Here is a 22,733-nt window from a genome sequence, read left to right on the forward strand (position 1 = left end):
TTTACTCTTTTCTAGTCTTGATGAGCTGCTTTTGACACTTACGTACAGTAAACGTCATATACTTTAATATTATAAAAAAAATGTCAGACAGACAGAGAAAGGAGTAGAGCGACAGAAGGAGACAGAGAAACATGAAACATTAGATGGCTCTTTTGTGTTCACCTGGTTGTTAGAAGAAGGGTCACCCACGGTGAGTGTACTGCACTCTCCTGGACATGGACAGTACAGTACACTCACAGTACGTTGTATCAAACAATCTTTTGCTGTCACTCTCCGCCTCGTTCCACCAACACCTCCCTGACCTCTCTCTCTTTGCCGAACAGAGTATATGGTGCAGCTCAGGTTAATGACGGTGCCACTGCAGCGATGCATAATGCATTATCACAAGGTCTGAAGATGGCCACTGGTCAAGCATGTGATCAAACCGCACTCCTGTCTCTTTTGCTTTGTTGATTAATAATGCACTCAATGTGAACTTTGTGGCTAAAATCAAGAAAACGTTGTGTGATTAAAGCAGGTCATTGTGATGTATAATCAGTAGTGGAATGAGTTCATTGACTTTCCTATAGAAAAGTAACTATAATTATACATTTACACATAAAAGGCAAGAATTTAAAATATAGAATAACTAATGAATGGAATAGAAATACAGAAACAAAATGGTAATGTGTTACAATGGTTGTCTTTCTTTAAATTATGTCTTATTGTATAAGTAGCAGTTTGATGTCCCTGGTCGAGACGGAACTATTATTGCTTTATTTTGTTTGAGTAAGTACATTTTTGTGTAGTTCATTCAAAAAATAATAAAACAAATGAAGTCATTTAACAGAGCAGTTCTCTTAAATATCGACTGCTCATTTGGATACATTGCTGTCTTGGAACAGAATATTTACAAGGTTGTTCCAGCACCAAAATAATATTCACAGTATGTAAAAAAAAAAGAGATAGAATAAGCCCATTAAGTAAGGAGGAATTTTAAAATAACATCAAGAATAATATTAAAATGACTATGTGGTTTGGGTAATTTACTTTTATTTGAATATATTTTGTACAGTTTTTAATACTTGTTTGTAGTGACAGATTTTAAAATGCTAATATATATATTCTTTAAATTACACCAGAAAACCTATGAAATTGGGGGAGAATCCAGAAAACTGGAATGTGTGTATGAGGAATTTACAAACTTGTTCTCAACAGTGTTGAAGCGTTGAAGTAACAGTAACAATGAGAGAACAAAAACATTAACATCTGTCCTGATTGATCTGATCACTTGTAGATATAGCTAAGTACAGATCCGAATGCTAATCCATCCTAAGTGTCTCCTCAGATCCTATCACTAAAGATTAGAATGATGCAAAACGAGGATTTCATACACCTTACATTTTTTTATCAATATTAAACTTGGCCGGCAGCAATATGATGAGATTAGAAAGAAACAAGTGGTTTTGTCTGCTCACTAAAAAGCATTTGTGTGTCAGTCACGGGTGTGTTTCTGCGTCATCACCCCTCAGCCAATCACACGGCGACGTCCGGAAACGGAGCACCCGAGACGTAAACCTGGCAAACATGGCGACCCTCCGAAGAGAGTACGGAGATTGGATATACGACCGTTTTTAACCGAGAAAACAAACTCCTCCTCGCATGTTACAATGTGGTGGGGTTAGCCGCGACCACCGCACGCACAGCCTTTTAGACGATGTTTGCAGAGGTGAGTCAGAATCAAAGCACAATACGTTTCCACTAGTTTTGTTTTCCCTGAGTGACTGACATGGCTAGTTAGCTTGTAGCGGCTAGCGTTAGTCTTAGCGCTCTCTCCGCAGGTAAACACTCAGCCTGTCAGGGCAGAGGACGGTCCACAGCCGCTCTGGCCCGTCTCCTGTGAGTGGCTGTCAGTCCAGGATTACAGTGCTAACGCTAAGTTAATACGATGAAGCTCAGAATATCCTTGCTGTAATTAGCTCGACACAGTCAGTGTCGGTACTAGTATGCGTTTAGATAATGGGAAACGTTCTTCAACAACGATTTCCTACACCAGAGAGAATAAAGGTGAGCTGGGCGTTAGCTTTTTTGCGGCTACTGGAAGGTTCGACCTAAATGTAGAGTATTACAATCTCTGTACAGTATGTGCTGGACAATTCTCTGAAGTTGTTCCGCGGTCAGGTCAGCAAGAAGCATATTAGGCAGTGACAAGTATCTGTGGGGCTGATGAAGTGTGTGTTGCGGCATTTCCTTCTCATTTCACTCTAACTTCGGGGAAAGTCTGAGACGTTTACACCGATCGTCCAGTAGTTTGATTGTCGTGAGTCAAAATTGTGATTTTTCTCCTGGATGAGATCCAGTGCTGTTTGGGATTTTGTCAAGGTATTGGTGCTAAATCAACACTGATGGGGCCAGTGCTTAAACAGTCCTTCTGTTTTTTACAAGTAACGAAACAAAGACAACCAAAGCAAATACCCCATTCAGAACAGGCATTAACATCTGTCCTGAATTGATGTACAGATCTGAATGCTCCCAGTCCACCCTGAGTGTTTCCTTAGATCCTCTAAGGATCCTCCTCACTAAAACCAGATTTGCAGGTGGTTTTAGGGTGTATATGTCCACATTCCTGAACATGCATGAACACTGTCCGTCCTCAGGATGGATTAGAGCTCGCCTCCTCAGCTGACATCCTCTGGCCAGCGGTAGGTTTTCACTTTGTTTCACAGTTGCACTCTTGTGTATTTCTAGCCCTTACCACAATACTGTTTGTCAACAGTACTGTTTATTTGATGTCAAAGTACTATAAGTAGTGATTTGATTCACACAAGCTTCACTCAAGCTTCTCCCATCTCCTTTTTTTCTCTCTTTCTCTCTTCCAGTCACTTTCACAGTCCAGAGACCACTTTAGCTCATCACTGACTGTGGAGATTAGTGTAGGGTGTGTCATCAGCATGACAGTCCCTGTCTGTGTAACTTATTGGCGATGACAGAGTAGTTTTGCTACAGTTTTCATGTGATGCAGTTTCTCGACGTATGCTGGATTCCTAACTTTAAACAGATGCACTCGTGGTGAAGATACTGGCTCACAAGTTGCAAATTGTACCTCTGTTTCCTGTGAGTACAGATGTAGCACTTTGACAGATTACAGTGTCCTCAGCACTTGAGCAGCAGGTGACCTGTCTATATCTAGGCATCTCTCCAGCAGTTTAAGTACACATTCATCCCCTGTAATGAGGCTTCAGCTGCTACTGCACTGTTCTTTATGTCAGAAAGTGTGGACAGATATCTGTGTTGGGTGCTTTAAGGCGTGAAACTATAACTATGCTTGATAATAGCTCCTTGTAAAATGTAACTCTGCTAACCTTAAGTCTGGGGTGAATGATGGGCAAACAATCATGTGATGACTTATTGAATTCACATAATCTTTGTAGTGTCATCTTTATTATGGATATAAGATGCAAGGTGAGGTCAGATGTAGGTGTAGCAACTTGCCTGCGGCTAATGGGCCCTTTCACTAAACACAATTGCCTTTGTCTAACAGTCACGTTCTTGCACAAGATCACTGTTGCCTCTCAGCAAAGAATTAGCCATGCTCTGACCTCCTAGGTTTTGTTTCTATTTTTTTTTCCATTTAGTCATCTGCTTCCTGCTCCTGTTCGTTTGTTTGTTTTTTGGTTTTAAATGCATATCTGAACTATAAGTTGTAGCTCAACTGTTGGTCTTGTGCTATGAAGATTTGTCTCTCATGTTTATTGCATGACCATGTTTAGTCAGAGATATCAGCTTTAATTCCCCCCCCCCTTCTATTTCCAATTTACTCATGTGAGTGAATGGCATTCCCATTTGGCTTAGCACACCTTTTTACACTAAGTTGAATTGTTGTATGGAGACACAAGTGCATTGTGTTTTAATCCACAGGCACACAAAGTTATCGCTCCGATTTTCACACTTGGCTAAATCTCACAAGGTGTCTTAATCAAAACCTGGTGGACATGAAGGCAGGCATGCTGTCACATCTGGCCAGCTTGTCCTCAAGTACACCTGTATCCTCTTCACGCTGTTGATGGAGGTGTCGCCTTTCATGCTGACGCCTCTTGGGAATTAAGTCCTGCTCAGACCTGTGTCTTGACACCAGATGTATCCATAATAAGTTAAGACCATGCTGAGGCAAACAATGCAGTTCGTATTTTTGACCCGTGTTACCATTTATGATCAGATATACCTTTTCATCAATAGGTTTTGTGTAGCATTTGATTCTAGATTATAACAGCAGCTTAACTATCACTAACGTAATACAGCTACTGACTGTTCAGTTCTAAGGATGTGTATGCACTGCTTGGTTCAGTTTTGTAATTAACATTGTGGGCTGATTCCTGCTTGTTGGCCAGGATCTTTGGTAAATAATCCTCCAGACACACAGTTCTTGAGCCACTTCTCACAAGAAATTGAAAAGAGATGGCTGGGGATTCAATATGTATCAGAGGAGGCATGTGGCTGAGTTCAACCTCCTCAGAGTAACAGTGGAGTTAATGCTGTTGGCCTGCAGCTAAATAAGGCAGTCTATATAAAACTGGGTTGGAGATAAGCACTTTGACATGAAGCTCGAGAGTAAATGGTTAACTGGAACCTTACCTAAGCCACAAACTGTCAGGTGTATGTGTCAGTGGATCTGATGGGTGACAAATAGAATGAAAAAAGCAACAAGTTTTTTTGCAAAGTGCTGAGCTGAGCTCCCACCCACTGCCAGAGAGGCAACACTGCTCTTTGGTATCAATTAAATTCTTCTATTCTTCAAAAAACATTCACAAATGTTCTGCTTTTTGCACTTATTAAAGTTAACTTCAGTGAGCAGAGTGGTAAATGAGGAGTAAATACCATAAAGGACTGATTTTATTTGATGTGATAGTGTTTAGTCTGTTTTCGGAGTTGACAAAGGGAGTGACCTACTGTCAAGCTCAGGCTATTGTCCTGCTCAAAAACATTTTGACTTGTCTTCAGTTCAATATTGGGTTTGAAATGGTGGCCACCAATTGCACGTTAAAAGAATTATGATTTGAAAATTGCCTCTACTTTTTCTGCATGTGCAAGTGTGCACAAACACCTCAAAGAAAGTCTACTACTTGTCCACCTGTGATCAGATGTATGAGGGTACAAAGTGTGAGGTGAGTCAAAGTTTACAATGTGGTTCAGGTGGTGATCATAAAATGTTATGTCAAGTAAAATGTGATTTCACTGTGATTACAGAAGAAGAGAAGTTTACCATATTCTTGTAAGTTATATGATAGGGTGTTTGATTCTTCTTTTGGTTCAGTGACTGGATCACTGGGACTTTCCTTCTCTGTTCGCTGTCCTGCAGTTCTTGTTTCTTCAGTCAATAGCAGAGTGCTAAGAGTTTGCTGTCTGCACAGCACAACTTTTGAATCAATGACTTTTCCCCAGTTTCTGCTCTACTTATTTATCTGGCCTGGTCTCATTGAAAACATAGCTTCCAGTAGGGACACAGCATATTTTAGCCACTTAATAAAAGGTTTACCCAATAAAATCTACCCCTGCTTAAGTCTACAAAATGATAAGAATGTGAGTGCCACTTTATCTCGTTGTTCTACAGCCTTTTCCGACTGGAAATGGAGGTTTGTAAACTGCTTCCTCTACTGCACCAAAGTATAGAGAGAAAATCTGGATGTTCTAGTTCGGACACAGGAGTTGCTGCTCTACTGCTGCCTTGTTTAGTAAGTTTGTGTCAAAGCTAAATCATTTCAAACACTGAAGTCACAGGATGCCAGGATGAAAAAAATCACTGATTTTGTCTCTGGTCTTTGGTGCAGGGAATGAGTGGCTTACCATGAGACACAGACTTGTGTTAGTGTCACTCTTTCTCAGCATTGGAACCTGATGACACTGCCACCTGACAGACTAGTCAGATCCACTTACTTTCTCTTCCTCTCAGTCATTCATGATTGCTCTCCCACAGATGAGCTTTAGACTCTTGCCTAGTGATCACAGTATTCAGGATTGCAGCTAAAGCACAAGTTGTGAACCTGTTCATGGGTCGCAAAAAAGAGAGAAATATTTACCCTTGAGCTGTTTTTGTGTCCTGCCCTGAAATCTGGTGAATGATAATTGTCAAGAAACTGATAAAAGGCTGGTTATGGCTGTTTGTGCGTGGTGGTCAAGGATGTGCAACAGAAGAATACTCTCACACACAGTCCCACAATAAGCCCCTTCTATGCTCATGTGTGATTGTGTTTTAGTTGTGCTATGCAGCTGATATGCTATACCTATTTGTGAGTAAATATCCAGTGAAATACTGTAGTTTTGTGTGTGTCTGCATTTGCACACCACATAGTTTGTACAGAGTCTCTAACATTACACTGCTGCTTATGCGTCTTTTCATTGTGGATTGCCTGGATGTTTAGATGTGTGCGTCCCCATTGGGCTTTGGTGTTAATCACTGGAACAGATGGTTCATGTTTAAAACCCTGTGTAAGCTGTAATGACTCAAGAGTCTTGGTTATCATGTCTCCTACAAAGCCAAGCCTGCACAGCCTCCTCATCTCATCACACAACACCCTGCTGCCACAGCTGCTCACAGGCTCGCTGTAATCTAAGTCAAATCAGACTTAGATTACACATCTGAACTACATTCACATAGCTTCTCCGGGAAGGTTTGCACTGAAAACATAGACTCAGTTGGTATTACATCATCTCTCCGTGTATTTTGTATTTGTGTTAAGAACAATGCAAACATCCCAAAAATAGAAACTGACTATTGGAATGTTTTTGAACTGTAGTTAACAGGGCCAGAAACTAGCACAGCTTTTTGGCATTTTCAAAAATACTTTAAAGTTGGTTCTGACGAACACAAACCCATCCCACGTTGAGTGAAATAGGCTTGAATTGATTCAAAATGTCAAAATGATCTTGTCAGCATGCAATGATGTATCTAGCAAGTTGTTCTGGAATGGTGAAGAGGTTTAGTGAGTAGGTCAGGGTCGTGGCTGATGTAGATGCCCTGTAAATGTCAGGATGTCATTGTACATTACAGATCAATTAGATTTGTGGCGTTTTAGGGTGTTGTACATCCTTTGAAGGCTTCCTTTCTATCTCCCTATCTCTACTTGTAGATCAACTGTCAGACAGTAGTCACCTTCTTTTGACCAGCCTTGTTCTTTTCCTGTTGTCGTTACCCTGCTATTATTGTCTTTGTTCTAGCCGGTAATGTCTTTAGACAGGAGTAGTTGAGCCAGTTAGGATACATTCAGTGCACACAAGCACACCCAAGATGTGGGTTCTTGCTAGTTTTTCTGGAAAACCTTTTTCACTCTGTCACTCTTAATCAGAGATGTTTGTTTAAACACCACATTTCTGCTGGGTGATCTGAACCTGGCCCTGCAGTTCATACATTTGAATGAGTTACAAAATCTGTGCAATTTCCTTAACTGTTAGTTGAATGAGTTAATAAGCGACAGTTGGTTAACAATTATAATTTCGAAACACACGTCATTTTCTTAGTTTGCATTTTCAAACATTGTACATTAGCAGCATTATATTTCTCATATTAGAAGAAAAGAAAACAACAAGGCTGTTGCTTGAAGAAGCTCCTGGTGTCACCCTGTCATTAAATCAGGCTGTGGAGAAACACTTCCTGTGATGACATTACCTGACTAACATGGGGAAACATGGTGCATTTGCTTTTTATCCGGTGTAGGGATTGGAATCAGTAACAGCCGATACTGGTCAAAATCACTGGATCGGACATCGAGCAGATAAAAAATGTAAAATCCGATACAGTCCAAAAATTTCGCATGCACAGTAAATAAAAATCAGCAAAAGCATTTTAGCTGAGTTCTTTTTGGGAGAACAGTATTTGTTACACAGTTGTAGAGAATTATGTCTTTGAAATGACATAGAGTTTGTCTTTTTTGTTACCTTCTTTCACTTTTTCTTAGCGGTGTAAGATAGGACTTCACCAGGCATTAGCACTCCTTCTCCAGCTAATTACTTTAGTGCTTTGGTTTTTGTGCACCCTCTGCTGGCATAAGTCACAACGACTCTGTATGTGACATCCAGAGAAATGACACTCGGATGATAGGAAAGTGTCTGTAAATCGATTAACAAATCTTTAATCAGATTGATGCTCAATGGCAATCTTTACATGTTCTCATCCTTGCATCACTGTATAATTTAAATTCTATAACACTGTCAAAATTGTTATGAAGCTTCACTAAAAAAAATATTTATGTTTTATATATATATTATGTTATTGCAACTCAATATCATTCACAATGTGTGTCCAAAAAAACCAAAACGGCAAATAAATCACTGTATGGGACAACCAAGGGTTGCCAATTTTATTAGATTTCCTTTGCTGCCAACACATTAATCAATAATGATTTGTAATTATTATATATTATTTATTTATGATTAACAATGAATAATAGAGATGCACTGTTTGTTTTTTTCCTTAGCTCAGATTTTAAATATTGCACATTAGCAGCACATTAGTCATATGACAGTTGTTGTTTGAAAAAGTGGCTCTTGTCAGCTTGTCTTTATGTCAGGCTGCAGAGAAGAAACACTCCCTCTGATAGCACACACGTCCCTGGGTTACACAGAAGAAGTCTTGTACTTTTGTAAGATGCACTTAAAAATCTGTGGTCTCCAATGAGTAGCACCAAGGCTATGGTCACATTTGCCTCTGTCTGACTTGTGGCTGTTGTGGCACTATGCCCAGATGTAGGTGTAGCATGTGTTTCTCTGTACTTGTGTTGATGTATGCCCTCTGGTGGAATAAAATGCACAAAGCAAGTCAAAACACACAAAAGACATAGTCAGTTATTATAGTGATATACTTATTTAATAGGTTACATGGTTAATGGTTAATTTCTGACATCCTTAGTTATAGATTGCTTGTTTAGTGGCCTTTTCTAATAATATTTAGATTATGTTAAATAGAAGGCGAAACTACCATGTTACACATAATCATCTTTACAAATGTTGTCAGTTTGTTTAAAGCGCTGATTTTCAATAGCCTGTCTTTGTGTGGTGGTCATCCTATACTGTCCATAGTAATCCGGCTGACCCATGTCTCTAATGTGTGTCATACGATTGTCCATAGTCGGCTGTGAGAGTGAGTTCAATGTCTCAGCTCTGTCTCTCTCTCCGTTTCCCTCAGTGGAGCTGCTAATCTGAGGAACTCTAGTTAGAATGTAGGGCAGCTAAAGATGATCACTGCTGATCATCATGATGTCTGTCCGTGACTGTGATGGCTTATAGCCCAAACTCAGAGCATTATACTCTGGTAGCGTTACCTCCATATACTCTTAATATGTAGATAACTGCATTTATCGCATTACCTCAGATATAGTAATTGCTTTCCTTGCCTGATACAGTTTAATTTGAATAGTGTGTACTCCCTGCTGAGAAGGTTAAGTTTATGGAAGTTAATTTTTTGCATAACAACCCCAAAAATAGCACTGTGACAAAATTCTGCAGTGCTGCAGGAATTAAACAGTCCAAAAATCTTGCCCTCCAAATGGGGGGAAAGGTTTCGTTTGGAGGCATACTCTTAAAATCTTTAAATCTCTATTATTTTGTAATGATAATTACAGTTAAAAAGCATAAATGATGATGTTGTCCCAATTGGAATCATCAAAGTATAGGAATGGTAATGTCTGTCAAATTAAACGTGATACTTTTTTTAACCCTCCTAATCCTGCAGCTCTTTATCCAGTTTACAGTCACACAAATGCATACAGTATTGGTGTATAAGACAACCAATGCTAATATTGACAAACACATGTTTAAACATGCTATCATGTCCTTAATTTATTTTCAGAATGGCAAAAGTCAACTTTTATGTAAGCGTTAGGATTATTCCTATTTGTTAATCAATTAAAACACTTAGGGGTTGATATTTTTCTGTCTTTAGTGACTACAATCAATGAAAAGGATTCCAAAAAACCCATATCCCAAGTTCTTAAAAGTCTCAGATTAACTTTCTTGCGTTGATGCTGACTTTAGATTCACCAATTGGCACAATTTACATAAATTAACAATACAAAACAAACAAATATTAAGATTGTATATGAATGCCTGCACTTTTGTTTTGTGTTATGGTCTTAACTGTTCAGGGATATGTATTCCTTTTCTTTCCGTATACACAAACCTGCCAATTTGAAAATGTTCACAAAAAAAACCAGGATGAATGCTGAAAGAGATGAGGGGCCATTTGATTTGTACAGGAGGTTGTTGTATCGATTAGTTAGATCATCCTTTATCCAGAGTGTGAGGATTCCGTCTTTAGGGCAAATAACCTGCTTTTGATGTCATGGGTTTACAAGACTGACCAAAATTCAAGGAAACAATAAAGTGTATCTTCTATCGTGGCCTTTCTGATGTAAAAGCATCGGTAGTCATGATGGAGGTCACCTCCTGTTTATAACCCTTGCCCTGCATTAAGATGGCTTGATGTTTGCACTTGTGATGCTTACTCAGTGTTTATTTAGTGTCTTCTCTGACTGATCGGTCTAAAAAGAAACAGGAAAGTTTTTTTTGTTTGTTTTTTTGTGTTAACTGCATCTACAGCACAGCAGGGGCACAAAATGTGATATTATAAAAGAGCTACTGTGATAAATTATATGGAAAGAGAGAGAGGGAGAGAGGGATGTGAGCAGGAAACAAGAGCTTGGTTTCCTGCCTGACAATAACAGGAAAACCATATGATGTGACTCTTAAGTCTGGAGACACAGGTCAATTTGTGACGGTCTCTAACAATATAATTCACTCAAGTATGTTTTTTCATGGTCTGTGCCGACGTGTCAAGTGTAGAACATGGTTGCTTTTTTTGCTCTATGGATGATGTCATTGTTCAGTACATGTAGCGCAATCGATTTGACTGCTACTAAATCCTAAATTGGTCAATTATCAGCAAGCATAAAGTCTCTGTATGTGAGTAGTTCATTCAGGATTTCTTTTTTTATTGCTCCTTTTGCTTTTGTGTCTGTGCACTTTTTTATTTCTACACCTTTTTTTATATTCAGTAGCTGTAGCAAAGCCATTCATAAAATACATTCCTGGAAATGTCTATAATCAATGACTTCCACCTTGACTGGTATCTACTCATTTGAGATGTGTTTTGTTGACACAGTGCTGATTTTATAAACTATGAAGTCAGAGCATACTCTGCTGGACAGACGATGTGATAACACAATTTCTAGATGAATCCGAGCATCTTTTTTTCTGTATTATATTGTGAAAATAAAATGTTTTATGTTGCCACCTCTTGACATCACACAGTATACACTAGTACTGATTTATATCGAGTAACTGGGACTGGCACATATTTTAAGTTCAAGTCACCTGACCAAACATATCTATATTTATATAATATAATGTAAATAAATCTTAGTCACTGGCCTAAAACATGAATATTTAAATTGAGTTTGTATCTGGTTTGTATTAAAAAGTATTGTATTTTGTTGCCGGCGATGGCTGATTTAAGTGCTTTTGAGCTGGAGATTTTGTAATCTGAAAAAGGTAAAAGACGATCAAGCTGTTTCTTGTGTGAACAAATTGGATTATTCAGCCTGTGGTTTGTGTTTTTGTCTTTTTCAGGCCAGTCTGTCCATCTGGGGATGGGGGGGTCTTGGAGTCGTGCTATTTCTCGTCACCTTTGGGCCCTTTGCCATATTCTACCTGGCCTTTTATATCTTCTGCTTCGTTGGAGGGTGAGCATTAAAACTTGCAAACCATACTTCATGCACTATTTATACGCGTCTTTGAACGCCTGGTTGAAAAGGTCCAACTTCTCTTTTCTGTTTTCCAGGGGCTTTGCGGTCACTCTGCTTTATGGGAAGATCAACTCAGAGAAACACCTGGAAAGATGCGATCAATCTTATCTACCACCTACACAGATTGGTATAGTGAAGGTAAAAGTAGTGTAAAGAAACTCACTCACCTCCTATACAAACAAATGAAGTAGTTGTTAATCAAGTTGCAAAGTCTGCCGTCCAGGTAACATACATATCATGAATGTTTGCACTGATTAAAGTGCTCCTGTTTTTGTTTTTTTGTAGATATTGGATGAGATGAAGCAGGAGACAAAGCCTATCAGGATTGACAGGAGACTGACTGGCTCCAGTTTTATAGATGAACCACTACAACAGGTACGGTGACTTACTGTGCATTTGACTAGAGCTGAAACGATAAATCGATTATTTTGATAATCGATGAATCATTTGAAGCTTTTTTTCATTCTTTTTTCAAGATTTCTGATTGTTTGAGCTTCTGAAATGTGAATATTTTCTTCATTTCTTTGCTCTGGATAACAAAGAAATCATTAAAAGTTAATCCTTTTGGTTTGTGGTAAAAGACATTTGAGAGCATCATCATTTCCAGCTTTGACGAACACAGATCAACATTTTTTAAGCTTTTATGGTATTTTATGGACCAAACGATTCATCAAGAAGATGAATCGATTATGAAAATAATCGTTAGTTGCAGCTCTACATTTGACTCTTGTGTCAAGTACAAGTGTTATGGACTCTATAGGACTGACTGTAAATGAAAGCTTTTCCTTTTATTTGTTTAAAATAATGCCACTTTACATTATTATCTAGTCATCAAACAAAGCAAATCCCATTATGTTTTAAATGAATATAGTTACTTCAGAGTAAGTGTTGGACCACATAATGACTCCGGGTATTCATTTAATGCTGTGCAAATTGACATGACTAAAAGTTGAACTGATGTTGCGTCATCGCGTTGAGTAAGAAAAGAAACCGCCGCTTGGCTGAAATGTAACTCACTCTGTAAAACAATCCCCTAAATGATGGTTGTTTTTGTCAGTCAGCATTGCTGACCGGGAACAGGAGCATCGTTACTTTTTGTGGTGGTCACCGTTTTTGCTTACCACCCTGTCCTGCGGTTACAACACTTAACAGGCAAGTTGAGTGCATACTCAGCAAGTTTGATTTGAGTTGATCAGATGACACTGACTGCTCCATTGTGTCGTCTCTGTTCTCCCCCATTTCCCTGGAAATCCACACTGATATCAGCAGCACGTGAAACTGCTGTCTACGTCTTTTTTCCCTCTCTCATTCTCACACAGAAGCAGCAGATATTGACAATCAGACAAAATACTGACAACTTACGCAGTTTTTTACAACCATAGGTGTTGGTACTAGATATTGATCTCCTCCTCTGCTTCTCTCTCTCTCTCTCTCTCTCTGTCTGTAGGTGATCCAGTTTGCTCTGAGAGATTATATACAGTACTGGTACTATACTCTAAGCGAGGATGAGTCTTTCTTATTGGAGATCAGACAGACCCTGCAGAATGCCCTTGTCCAGTTCTCCACACGGTACAAGCACACGAACACACGCACACCGATTTGCATGTGACATTTTCTGCTTTCATATTTAGGTTTTAGAATAAATCTGTTGTGTATCTCCACGTTTCTTTAACTTTTGTGTGTGCTCTTGTGTGTCCAGGTCCAAAGAAGTGGACTGGCAGCCTTACTTCACCACTCGCCTCGTGGACGACTTTGCCACCCATTTACGTGTCTTTAGAAAAGCCCAGGATCGTCTCGTTGACAGAGAGGACAAGCAGAGTACGCATATTTGAACACTTTAGTGTGGTTGGCATGCCTGTCGTTTTTTATAACAATTGTGGTGCAGAAAACAAGTTTTTTTTGTAGAGTTGATGACAACAAAAGGTTCTGTCTGAACAGGAGACATCACGGAGGAGCTGGTGGACTCGTTTTTCGAAGCTGAGGTGGAGATGGAGAGGAAGATTTGTCGAGACGTAGTGTGCACTTCACACAAAGACGAGGAAGGTAAAAATACTGCACTTCAGGAAGAGCACAAGTGTGTCACTGTCTGATGTTAAAGTGAATGAAGACTAATTAACAGCCCTTTTTTGGTGTGTGTGTGTGTGTCAGGTTTCCTTCGGGACTTGTGTGAGCTGCTTCTGTATCTTTTACTACCTCCTGGAGATTTCCACAACAAGAACATGAGATACTTCCTAAGGGTGGGGACACATAAGATACACACACACAACTTATAAATCATTATGAGTGTACCTGAAAAACTTGTTTTTATTTAGGAGGTGCTGGCTCGTGGTGTGCTGCTACCCCTCATCAACCAGCTGAGCGACCCAGACTACATCAACCAGTTTGTCATCTGGATGGTAAGATCTAACCGACCGTGCGTTCTGTCTGTCAGCTGACAATGTAAGGGAACTGATGCAGTGCCTGTGATATCAACTGTTGTTGTTGTTGTTGTTGTGTGTAAGATACGGGACGCAAGCTGTAACTATGAAGCCTTCATGAACATCCTAAAGCTGACGGACAAACCTGCCGAGCTGGAGTCCGTCAAGGACAAGGTGGTGGAGGAGCTGCAGTATCTGCGCTCCCTGGACACCGCTGGAGATGGTGGGCACTCACTGACACATACAGACAGTACTGTTGGAGTGGAATGTTGTGACTGAAAGTTGGTCCACAGCATGTGGAATGGTCAAGCATGTCCTGAATAATACACCTTTTCCACAACACATATTTTTGGACATGAAATAGTTGGACAAACACAGGTTTTTACCTGTAGCGTTTATTAGGGTTCCACTCCCGTTTTAAGAGAGCCAGGGTCATGCTATTGTTCAAGTGTAAGGGCACCGCTGTAGGTCGCACTAATTGCTTGATACTTCTCTCTGATGGTTGAGAAATAATTACACTGAATTTTCATTATAGCATTACCAAATAAACAAATCTAATGGTGACAAAAGACTTTTGAACAGTGTCGTAGACAAACACATGACACTAACCAAAATGTCACCTTTCTGTGTACGGTAAATAAAAAAGTTAAACTTTCACTCCTCTCCTCCACCAACATCTTATTGTGTCTTTGTCCTTCAGACATCAATGTGATCAAAAACCAGATCAACAGTCTTCTGTTTGTGAAGAAGGTGTGCGAGACCAGGATCCAGAGGCTGCATTCTGGCAAGGTCAGGCACTGCGACACAGCGATGACGGGGGCTTCACGCTTGCATCAGTGAAAGTCATTTTAACCGGACGTCGCTCGGCCCGGCTGCGACTTCTCTCATGTTGTGTCTTGTGTTTGTGCAGGAAGTGGATGCCTTGAAATTGGCGGTCAACTTTGGCAAGCTGTGTGTCATCCCACTGGATCACATCCTCGTCCACAACATAGCACTGCAGTTCTTCATGGGTAATTGTGGGAGTGTATTATCACTGTTGTCATCCCTCGACGTTAATCTAGAACATTTCTTTTACAGATTAGATTTCAGTGTGTGTGAGAGAGAAAGAGTGCGCGTGTGTGTGTGTGTGTGTGTGTGTGTGTGTGTGTGTGTGTGTGTGTGTGTGTGTGTGTGTGTGTGTGTGTGTGTGTGTGTGTGTGTGTGTGTGTGTGTGTGTGTGTGTGTGCATCAACCAACTCGTTAAAGTTCCAAGTTGTGTCAGAGCTGGTGTGGAAAATGAACCATGTCCCATGTTGTCACTTTAAAGTTATAATATGTAATATTTCTGCATAGAAACATCTTAAAGAAAATAAATGTCAATGTTATATATTTTGTTAAATAGTGCACTTAAATTAGCCAAAATATGTCCAACACTTTTTTTGATTTTTGATTGAAAACAAAACAAAACAATAAACGGATTATTGTGTATGTTTGCCATTTGCTGTACTTTCTGCTGAATAAGCTCTCCCTGTAAAGGCAACCAAACAAAACAACACGATAGTTCCCATCATCCCACACTGCTTCTTAATGTCATTAAACTGGGTCTTTTGTTATTGCTTTGATTGAGAGACTCCTTGTAGCTTTAATTATATACTGTTCCTTTGACTCTCATGCTGCCTGGATTTTTTTTTATATATATATGAATTAAGACCAGGTCGTCCACTAGAAAGTCCGAGTTTTTGATTTATAACTATTCCTGCCACATCAAACTGACACCTTCACGACTAACTGTTGTGCGTCTGCTGATCCAGACTTCATGCAGGCAGCGGGGGCGCAGGCCGAGCTGTTTTTCTGGCTCACCGTGGAAGGCTACAGGGTGACGGCACAGCAGCAGCTGGAGGCCATGCACGGCTGGCAGAAAGACGGCAAGAAGCAGCCCAGCGCCACCAAGGGGCTGCTCAAGGCTGCTGCGCTGGGCGTCTTCGAACAATACCTCTCCGACAAGGTAGGAGGCATGTTTAGGTCTTATAGTTACATCTTGGTCCATAAGCAGACTGTAAGAAATGCATCTTGCGTTCATTCTTCTGCAACAGGCGTCTCCCAGGGTGCAAGTGGACGAGGCCTCGGTGATAAAGCTCGGCGAGAAACTGCAGAAAGATGATCCAACGCCAGAGATATTTGATGAGATCCAGAGAAAGGTACAAACTCCTCCAAGTGTATTATGAGTTCAGTGTATGACCTATGCTGCTCACTGTTCATATACATACTGCGTGTGTTTTTCACAGGTGTATGACATGATGCTACGTGACGAGCATTACTACCCCTCGTTCAAGCAGAGCCCCCTCTACGTCCGCATGCTAGCAGAGCTCGATATGTTAAAAGAGCCCAGTTACCGGGGATCTGATGACGGTGATGGAGAATCCTTTAATGGCTCACCCACAGGAAGCATAAATCTAGTGAGTCAGAGATGAATCCCCCAGTTGTTGTTTGTGTGAGAAGAGTTTACTTTATCAGAGACTTGTTAATTGTTCATTTCAGTCGTTGGACGACTTGTCCAACTCCTGCCATGATGAAACTATGCACCTACATGCCTTCATCTCTGACACAGGTATGCACACACACACACGGACATGATATCTATCTTAAAAGGGTTTGTGATTCGTTCTTTTTCATTTAAACAAAAATCTGATGGGCTCATGGAGTGGATTTTAGATTCATGTAAATTTGTTTAGTCCCGACTCCCTTACATTTTTCAACTCTTCACCTCCCAGCTCCTTTCGTCAGCATGTGCCTGCATGTGTCACTTTCATTCTGTTTCCAGTATTTCTTTTTATTTCTTTCATTTTGTCACCCTCACTATTGTTCTGTTCTTCCTTTTTCCTCCTTGCCTCCTTACCTTTCCTGTCATTCCTCCACACTTTGTGTTCTGCGTTCTTTCTTTTTCTGGCTCTTCCTCCCACCGCACGCACTTTCATTTCCTATTCCGTCTTTGCTGTTCTTTCATCGACCCCTCCATGCCCTCATTGGATTTATTGCCACGCGGGGTAGCTGATGCTTGTCTCCCCGGGTTCTCGGGTGCTGCAGGGGTTTGCAACGACCATGGTAAGACCTACGCGCTGTACGCCATCACTGTGTTCAGACGCAGCCAGGATGGCAGTGAAGACTGCTGGAAGACTTACCGTCGCTACTCAGACTTCCATGACTTCCACATGCGGATCATTGAACAGGTGTGTGTTTTTGAGTGAGTAAGGATTTTTGTGTATCAGTTATTCAGAGGCCAGCAACAAGAAAGTTAATATTCTTGTTAAAACATGGCGTAAATGTGTCTGTCCTCCCATGTGGGGTTTTTAGTTTGAGAACCTGGCATCAATCCTCAAGCTGCCAGGAAAAAAGACATTCAACAACATGGACAGGGACTTCCTAGAGAAGAGGAAAAAAGACCTCAATGCTTACCTACAGGTAATGTTTGTATATATGATTTAAATTGTCTAACATCATTTGGATTTGTTGTTATTATCATTAACTTTGGTGTGTGTGTGTTCCAGTTGCTGCTGAACCCAGAGATGGTGAAGGCCTGCCCCACCCTGATTCCTTATGTCTACGACTTTCTAGAAAACAAGGCGTACAGCAAGGGCAAAGGAGAATTTGCACGAAAGGTCAGTTAATGATTTTACAGCGAAACGCTGTATTTACTACTGGAGAACGTTGTGTACTGTTATTTCTTCCAACTTCCGACAGCCTGTGCACTAAGAGATGCAATGCTGCCAGGTTCATTTCTGTACGTGTTGTTGACCTTCAATATAACTGTGTGTCTGACACGTGCCCAACTGTGTTATTGGTCAGCAAAGCAGCGTAGTTACAGAGGCTCAAGCTCGGCCTTTTCATTTGATTCATTTGAACAGGTCATGGCTTTAGTCTTTTCATTTAATTCAATTCAATTCAATTCAATTTTATTTGTATAGCGCCAAATCATAACATACATTATCTCAAGACACTGTACATAGACAACATCAAAGAGAGCAGAGAACCCCAACAGTTCACACAATGAGCAAGCACTAGGCATCAGTGGAGAGAAAAAACTCCCTCTTAACAGGAAGAAATCTCTGACAGAACCAGGCTCAGAGATGTGCTGTCATCTGCCTCGACCGGTTGGGGTGAAAGGAAAAATGGGGGACAGTGGAGAGGTGGGGGACAGAAAATGGGGGGAGAGAAAGGACAAGAGGGAGATGAGGGAGAGGCAGAAGAGAGAGAGGGAGACCAGCAGCAGATACACAACAACTGTATCAGGTTACAAGTTTATACAGTTACTGATATCGACTTTTTAATTACAAAATAATAATAATGGTGACGATGAGCATAGCCTCGGAAACTGGATCTTGATCCTGCAACCTGCAAAATTTACTTTGTGTAATACATTGTTTTTGTCATTCTCCCATCAGATAGACACATTTGTGAATCCTTTGAGGAGCTCCATGAGGAACGTGTCCAACGCAGTGAAAGCCCTTCCCGACAGTCTGGCTGAAGGTATGACCAAGGTTTCTGACAACATGGGTCGCATGTCAGAGAGACTGGGCCAGGACATCAAACAGTCCATATTGAAGGTATTTCCATTAAACACTACTTCTTGATACATGTCTTCAAACACAAACCTCAACTTTTGCTTGTTGCGTTGACGGGTCAGTTCACTCCGGTTGTCTTCCCTCTGATCTCCCAGGTGCCTCCACTCCTCCCCAAGTCCCCAAGTGAAATAGACCCTGAACATTGTCGAGTCTCCGCCCAGCTTGATGACAATGTGAGTCAGTCGGTCTTGGTTTGGTCGTGCGATTTGTTTTCATCAAACGTTATAAATAAATGTATGACTTGTGTGTCCAGGTGGACGATAACATTCCGTTGAGGGTCATGCTGCTGCTCATGGATGAAGTGTTTGACTTAAAAGAGAAAAACCAGTGGCTGCGCAGGAACATTAAGAACCTGCTGCAACAGCTCATCAGAGCCACATATGGAGACACTATCAACAGGTCAGAGACTCTGGAGTATGAACGTGGCTGTGGTTCATTCATACTAAAAACAAATCTAGTTTATTATTGAAACCTTAAACTTTTCTTTGTCCTTGTAGGAAAATTGTGGATCATGTGGACTACCTGACCTCACCAGAGCAGGTGGCAGACTATGTCAAGAAGTTCAGGTAACTCCTCCCACCGGTTTTCCCCTAATTAGATCTGATTGGTTTGAGGAGTTAGGACTCACCCCCGACTGACTCTGTCTCCATACAGGGATTCTTACTGGCCCAACGGTATACTGGCTGAGACGCCGCCGCGTCGGGACAAGAGCATCCGCATGAGGACACGAGTTGCCGCCAAGACCAGCCTGCTGGGTATCATGCCAGGTGAAACCTTACACACACACACACACACACACACACACACACACTTTGGCCATTGTGAGCCTATAATGGCTTTGTGCACAGGTTTATTAACCGCTGTGGCATATACAGGTTAATCTGGGCAGAAACAGCAGAGGACGGGTAGAAGGGTTAGAAGTTAGAGAAACCTGTTCATTTTGTCTTTAGACTTGTTTATGCACAGAAAACAACAAATATTTCGCAAAATAAAAAGTCAGTATGTTCTGTACGTCTTGCCTCGCCTCGTATTGTATGTCGATTGTCTAGCGCATTTCATTTGCACCAAAGGGTGATTGATAACGCCCCAAATATTTCTCTTCCTGCCTCAGATGAGCTGAAGCACATAATTGGAGCAGACACTACGAGAAAGGGCATCCTGCGCGTCTTTGACATGTTCCAGTACCAGCCCATGAACCGTCGGTTGGTCTACGTTTTCCTGGAAGGCTTCTTGGAGACAATGTTCCCCCAGTACAAGTTCCCCGAGCTCTTTGTCAAGCTGCACTCCCGCTCACCGCGCATCCACAGATACAGCCAGAAACTCAAATCCTCTTCACTAAAGAGGTGACAGGAAAAGGACAGAGGCAACTGAAGCGATGAGACACACACAGACTTGAGAGCTGAGCGCGAGGACTTGAAGTGAACACTGAGGTGTGTGTGTGTGTGTGCACACGTGTGAAATTTTGCCCCACCACTTAGCTCACACACTCTTTGGTGAAAACACTCCTCTATTATTCACCTGATGGTTTCTGTCAAAACAGAACAGACGGATGAACAATGGACACTGTCGTCCTCTTGCTCTGTGACACACACATGCGCAAACACAAAGTCCCAAATTTGCACCGAGACTGAACATGGCAGTCTTTTCTTTTAGCTCCTATATTTTCTCTCTCTTTTTTTTTGGACTCTTTTTAGTTGTGTTTAGCTTTATCTTGGGCCAGTCAATGCTGCTTTCATGTGATCCAGAGAGCAGAACACAGATACTGTATTGTTTTTAAACTGTAGGAGTCGATAGCATAGACCCACACCTTGCCTTACCTCCCTCTGCTTCTGTCTTTTGGCCATCTCTGAACTGGCCCCTCCTTTAGCTGCAGTCCTGTTCTAAACCTTTGACCTGCGAAAACCTCCACACTCGTAAAACATGCAACAATATTGTTATCAAAGCAACGAAATACGTCTATATCACTGGGTTGAAGAGGCACTGTTTTTAAAATGTGACTGAACAAAAATGGGTGGACAGATGAATTATTATTTTTTTTATCTTTATTGTCAACGTTTAGTTTTTGCCTCAATGCTTCTCATGAATTTCCTTTTTCTTCCCCAAGTGTTGCATCATCTGTGCCGCCCACAATCCTCAAAGAATAGGCCACACCCCCTTTAAATGCTACTGTCATAACCTGTAATGACCAAAGCTCATGCTGTTCCCATGTGTGTGTTTGTGTGTACTGGGCTTGATGATGGGATATTTGTAAACGTTATTGTGCTTCATAGTGATAATCATGTGAAGAGAGGGGGAAAGCAAGTGAAGCTGTGGGAGGCTCAGCTCTGGCTGTCCGAGCGCACTATCAAAGAATGTACTCTCTGGTGTAGTCTGTACCTGGCTCGTCAGAGAGAGTGTGAGCCAGAGAACCAGCCTTAAAACTACACACAGTATGTACTGACCAAGAGATGCACCCTTCAGGTAGTTCTCCCTCATATGACTGAACGTTACAAGGAAATCGTGATAAGAGATATGGAGGCGTATCCCTGATCACTTTTAATCGGTGAAATTTAATTTTGTGCAATATTTGTTTTTCTTTAATGCATGTGCATTTTTGAATAATTGTATACTGAAAAAAAAAATCACATTGTTTTAATGGCAAAGAACACAAACAAAGTCGCCCCCCCCCCACAAATCTCATCCCAACAACTTAACATTCCGTTGTTGTAAAAGTACAATATTTATTTTACAGACTTGTTTTATAAGTCTGATTGCTTGTTTGTTTGTGGGTGTGTGGGGAGTATTTTCCACTTACGCCTCACCTTCCCCTTGTGCAGAATCTGTTCTTGGGTATGGATTGATGCAGTGTCTGGGTGGGGTTTTGTGTCACAGCGTTGTTTTTAACTCCTTGGGATAAAGCTAGCTCAGAGGCGGCCTCAAATAACTGCCTCCACCTCACTCGTAGTTGGCGTGATCACGCATTCCAGATTATTGAGTGGTTATGTTGTTATGAAGTGACGGCTGGAGGGGACCGCTGCTCTCCTCCTGTCCGATAGACTTGCAGGAGAGCTGCATCCTGTGTCCCGACAGAATCACTGCTTAAGAGCACTTACCGTAGCAACTGTGTCAGGGCCTCTCCCGTTGGCTGTTCAGAACTTTGTCTGCTGCAGTCACTGGACGGAACTGCCTCATGTGCTGTGATTTGCTTACACTGAGCAGCTGTGGTGGACTCTGGTGAGCCTCTCATACTGGGAGGTGAATATTTTGTCCCTACAATGGAGATATCACCTTTAACTTTCTGCACACCTGTCCCTACAGGAAGGCTTGTTTTGGTTTTTTTGTAACCTCACTATATATATATGAATCTATTATAAAGAAAAGTGTGCATATCTGTGTACAGTATGTGTTAATAGTGTGCCTAAATGTACTGTCAATTCTATTTTCATATTTTTCTTTAACCTGAAAAAAAAAACCAATCAGTCAGAATGTCATGATCATTTAACGCAACTGAAAATGACTTTAGGGTGTGTTTTTTTGCCTCATGCTTATCAAACTCTTCCCTGCGAGCAATTATGCTCAAATCAGTATAACACTAATAAAAATGTAACTCAGACTAACTGAGCCAAAATGTGTACAGTGTATTCTATGTGTTTGCAGGTGGGGGGGGGGGTGTTGTGTACTCCGACAGGGTCCCACACCTTGGTTGGCATCAAATTCAAGGACTTTTCAAAGACTTTCCTCTGCATCTGGACCAAAGTTTGTCCTTGGGATCTTGGTCAAGTCAGTCTTTGTAATTTTTTTGGTGAGACGGAGATCTTGGAATTTGCACATATTTTTCTCTCTCTTGCTTAACTCATTGTTCTGCATGGAATCTCAACAACACTGGTAGTAGTTCTTATTCGACATTTGTTCTGCGTAGGCCTAGTCTACAACATCGATACATTCAAGTGTAAGAGTTCAATGACACA

General features: G+C 41.1%; 1 protein-coding gene across 3 annotated transcripts; it reads left to right on the plus strand.

The window, feature by feature from the left end:
* Window positions 1-1,550: 1,550 nt before the first annotated feature.
* Window positions 1,551-22,395, plus strand: snx13 (sorting nexin 13). Of its 3 annotated transcripts, none has more exons than XM_044052691.1 (25): window positions 1,551-1,708; window positions 11,596-11,708; window positions 11,807-11,909; window positions 12,057-12,146; window positions 13,219-13,340; window positions 13,471-13,589; window positions 13,710-13,814; window positions 13,920-14,008; window positions 14,084-14,167; window positions 14,273-14,411; window positions 14,889-14,977; window positions 15,099-15,198; window positions 15,979-16,172; window positions 16,261-16,365; window positions 16,453-16,623; window positions 16,706-16,775; window positions 17,252-17,394; window positions 17,519-17,626; window positions 17,713-17,823; window positions 18,607-18,768; window positions 18,882-18,959; window positions 19,040-19,185; window positions 19,284-19,352; window positions 19,441-19,553; window positions 19,898-22,395. In XM_044052691.1, exons 1-25 carry the CDS (start codon window positions 1,697-1,699, stop codon window positions 20,131-20,133), a joined length of 2,871 nt encoding a protein of 956 aa, XP_043908626.1. In that variant the 5' UTR covers window positions 1,551-1,696; the 3' UTR covers window positions 20,134-22,395. The 3 variants fall into 3 exon arrangements, with proteins under 3 accessions (XP_043908626.1, XP_043908624.1, XP_043908625.1); XM_044052689.1 differs by lacking the exon at window positions 1,551-1,708 and adding an exon at window positions 2,614-2,681 and having other exon boundaries at window positions 17,216-17,394; XM_044052690.1 differs by lacking the exon at window positions 1,551-1,708 and adding an exon at window positions 2,615-2,681.
* Window positions 22,396-22,733: the final 338 nt, after the last annotated feature.

This window comes from Solea senegalensis, linkage group LG20, assembly GCF_019176455.1.
Source record: "Solea senegalensis isolate Sse05_10M linkage group LG20, IFAPA_SoseM_1, whole genome shotgun sequence".
Taxonomy (NCBI): domain Eukaryota; kingdom Metazoa; phylum Chordata; class Actinopteri; order Pleuronectiformes; family Soleidae; genus Solea; species Solea senegalensis.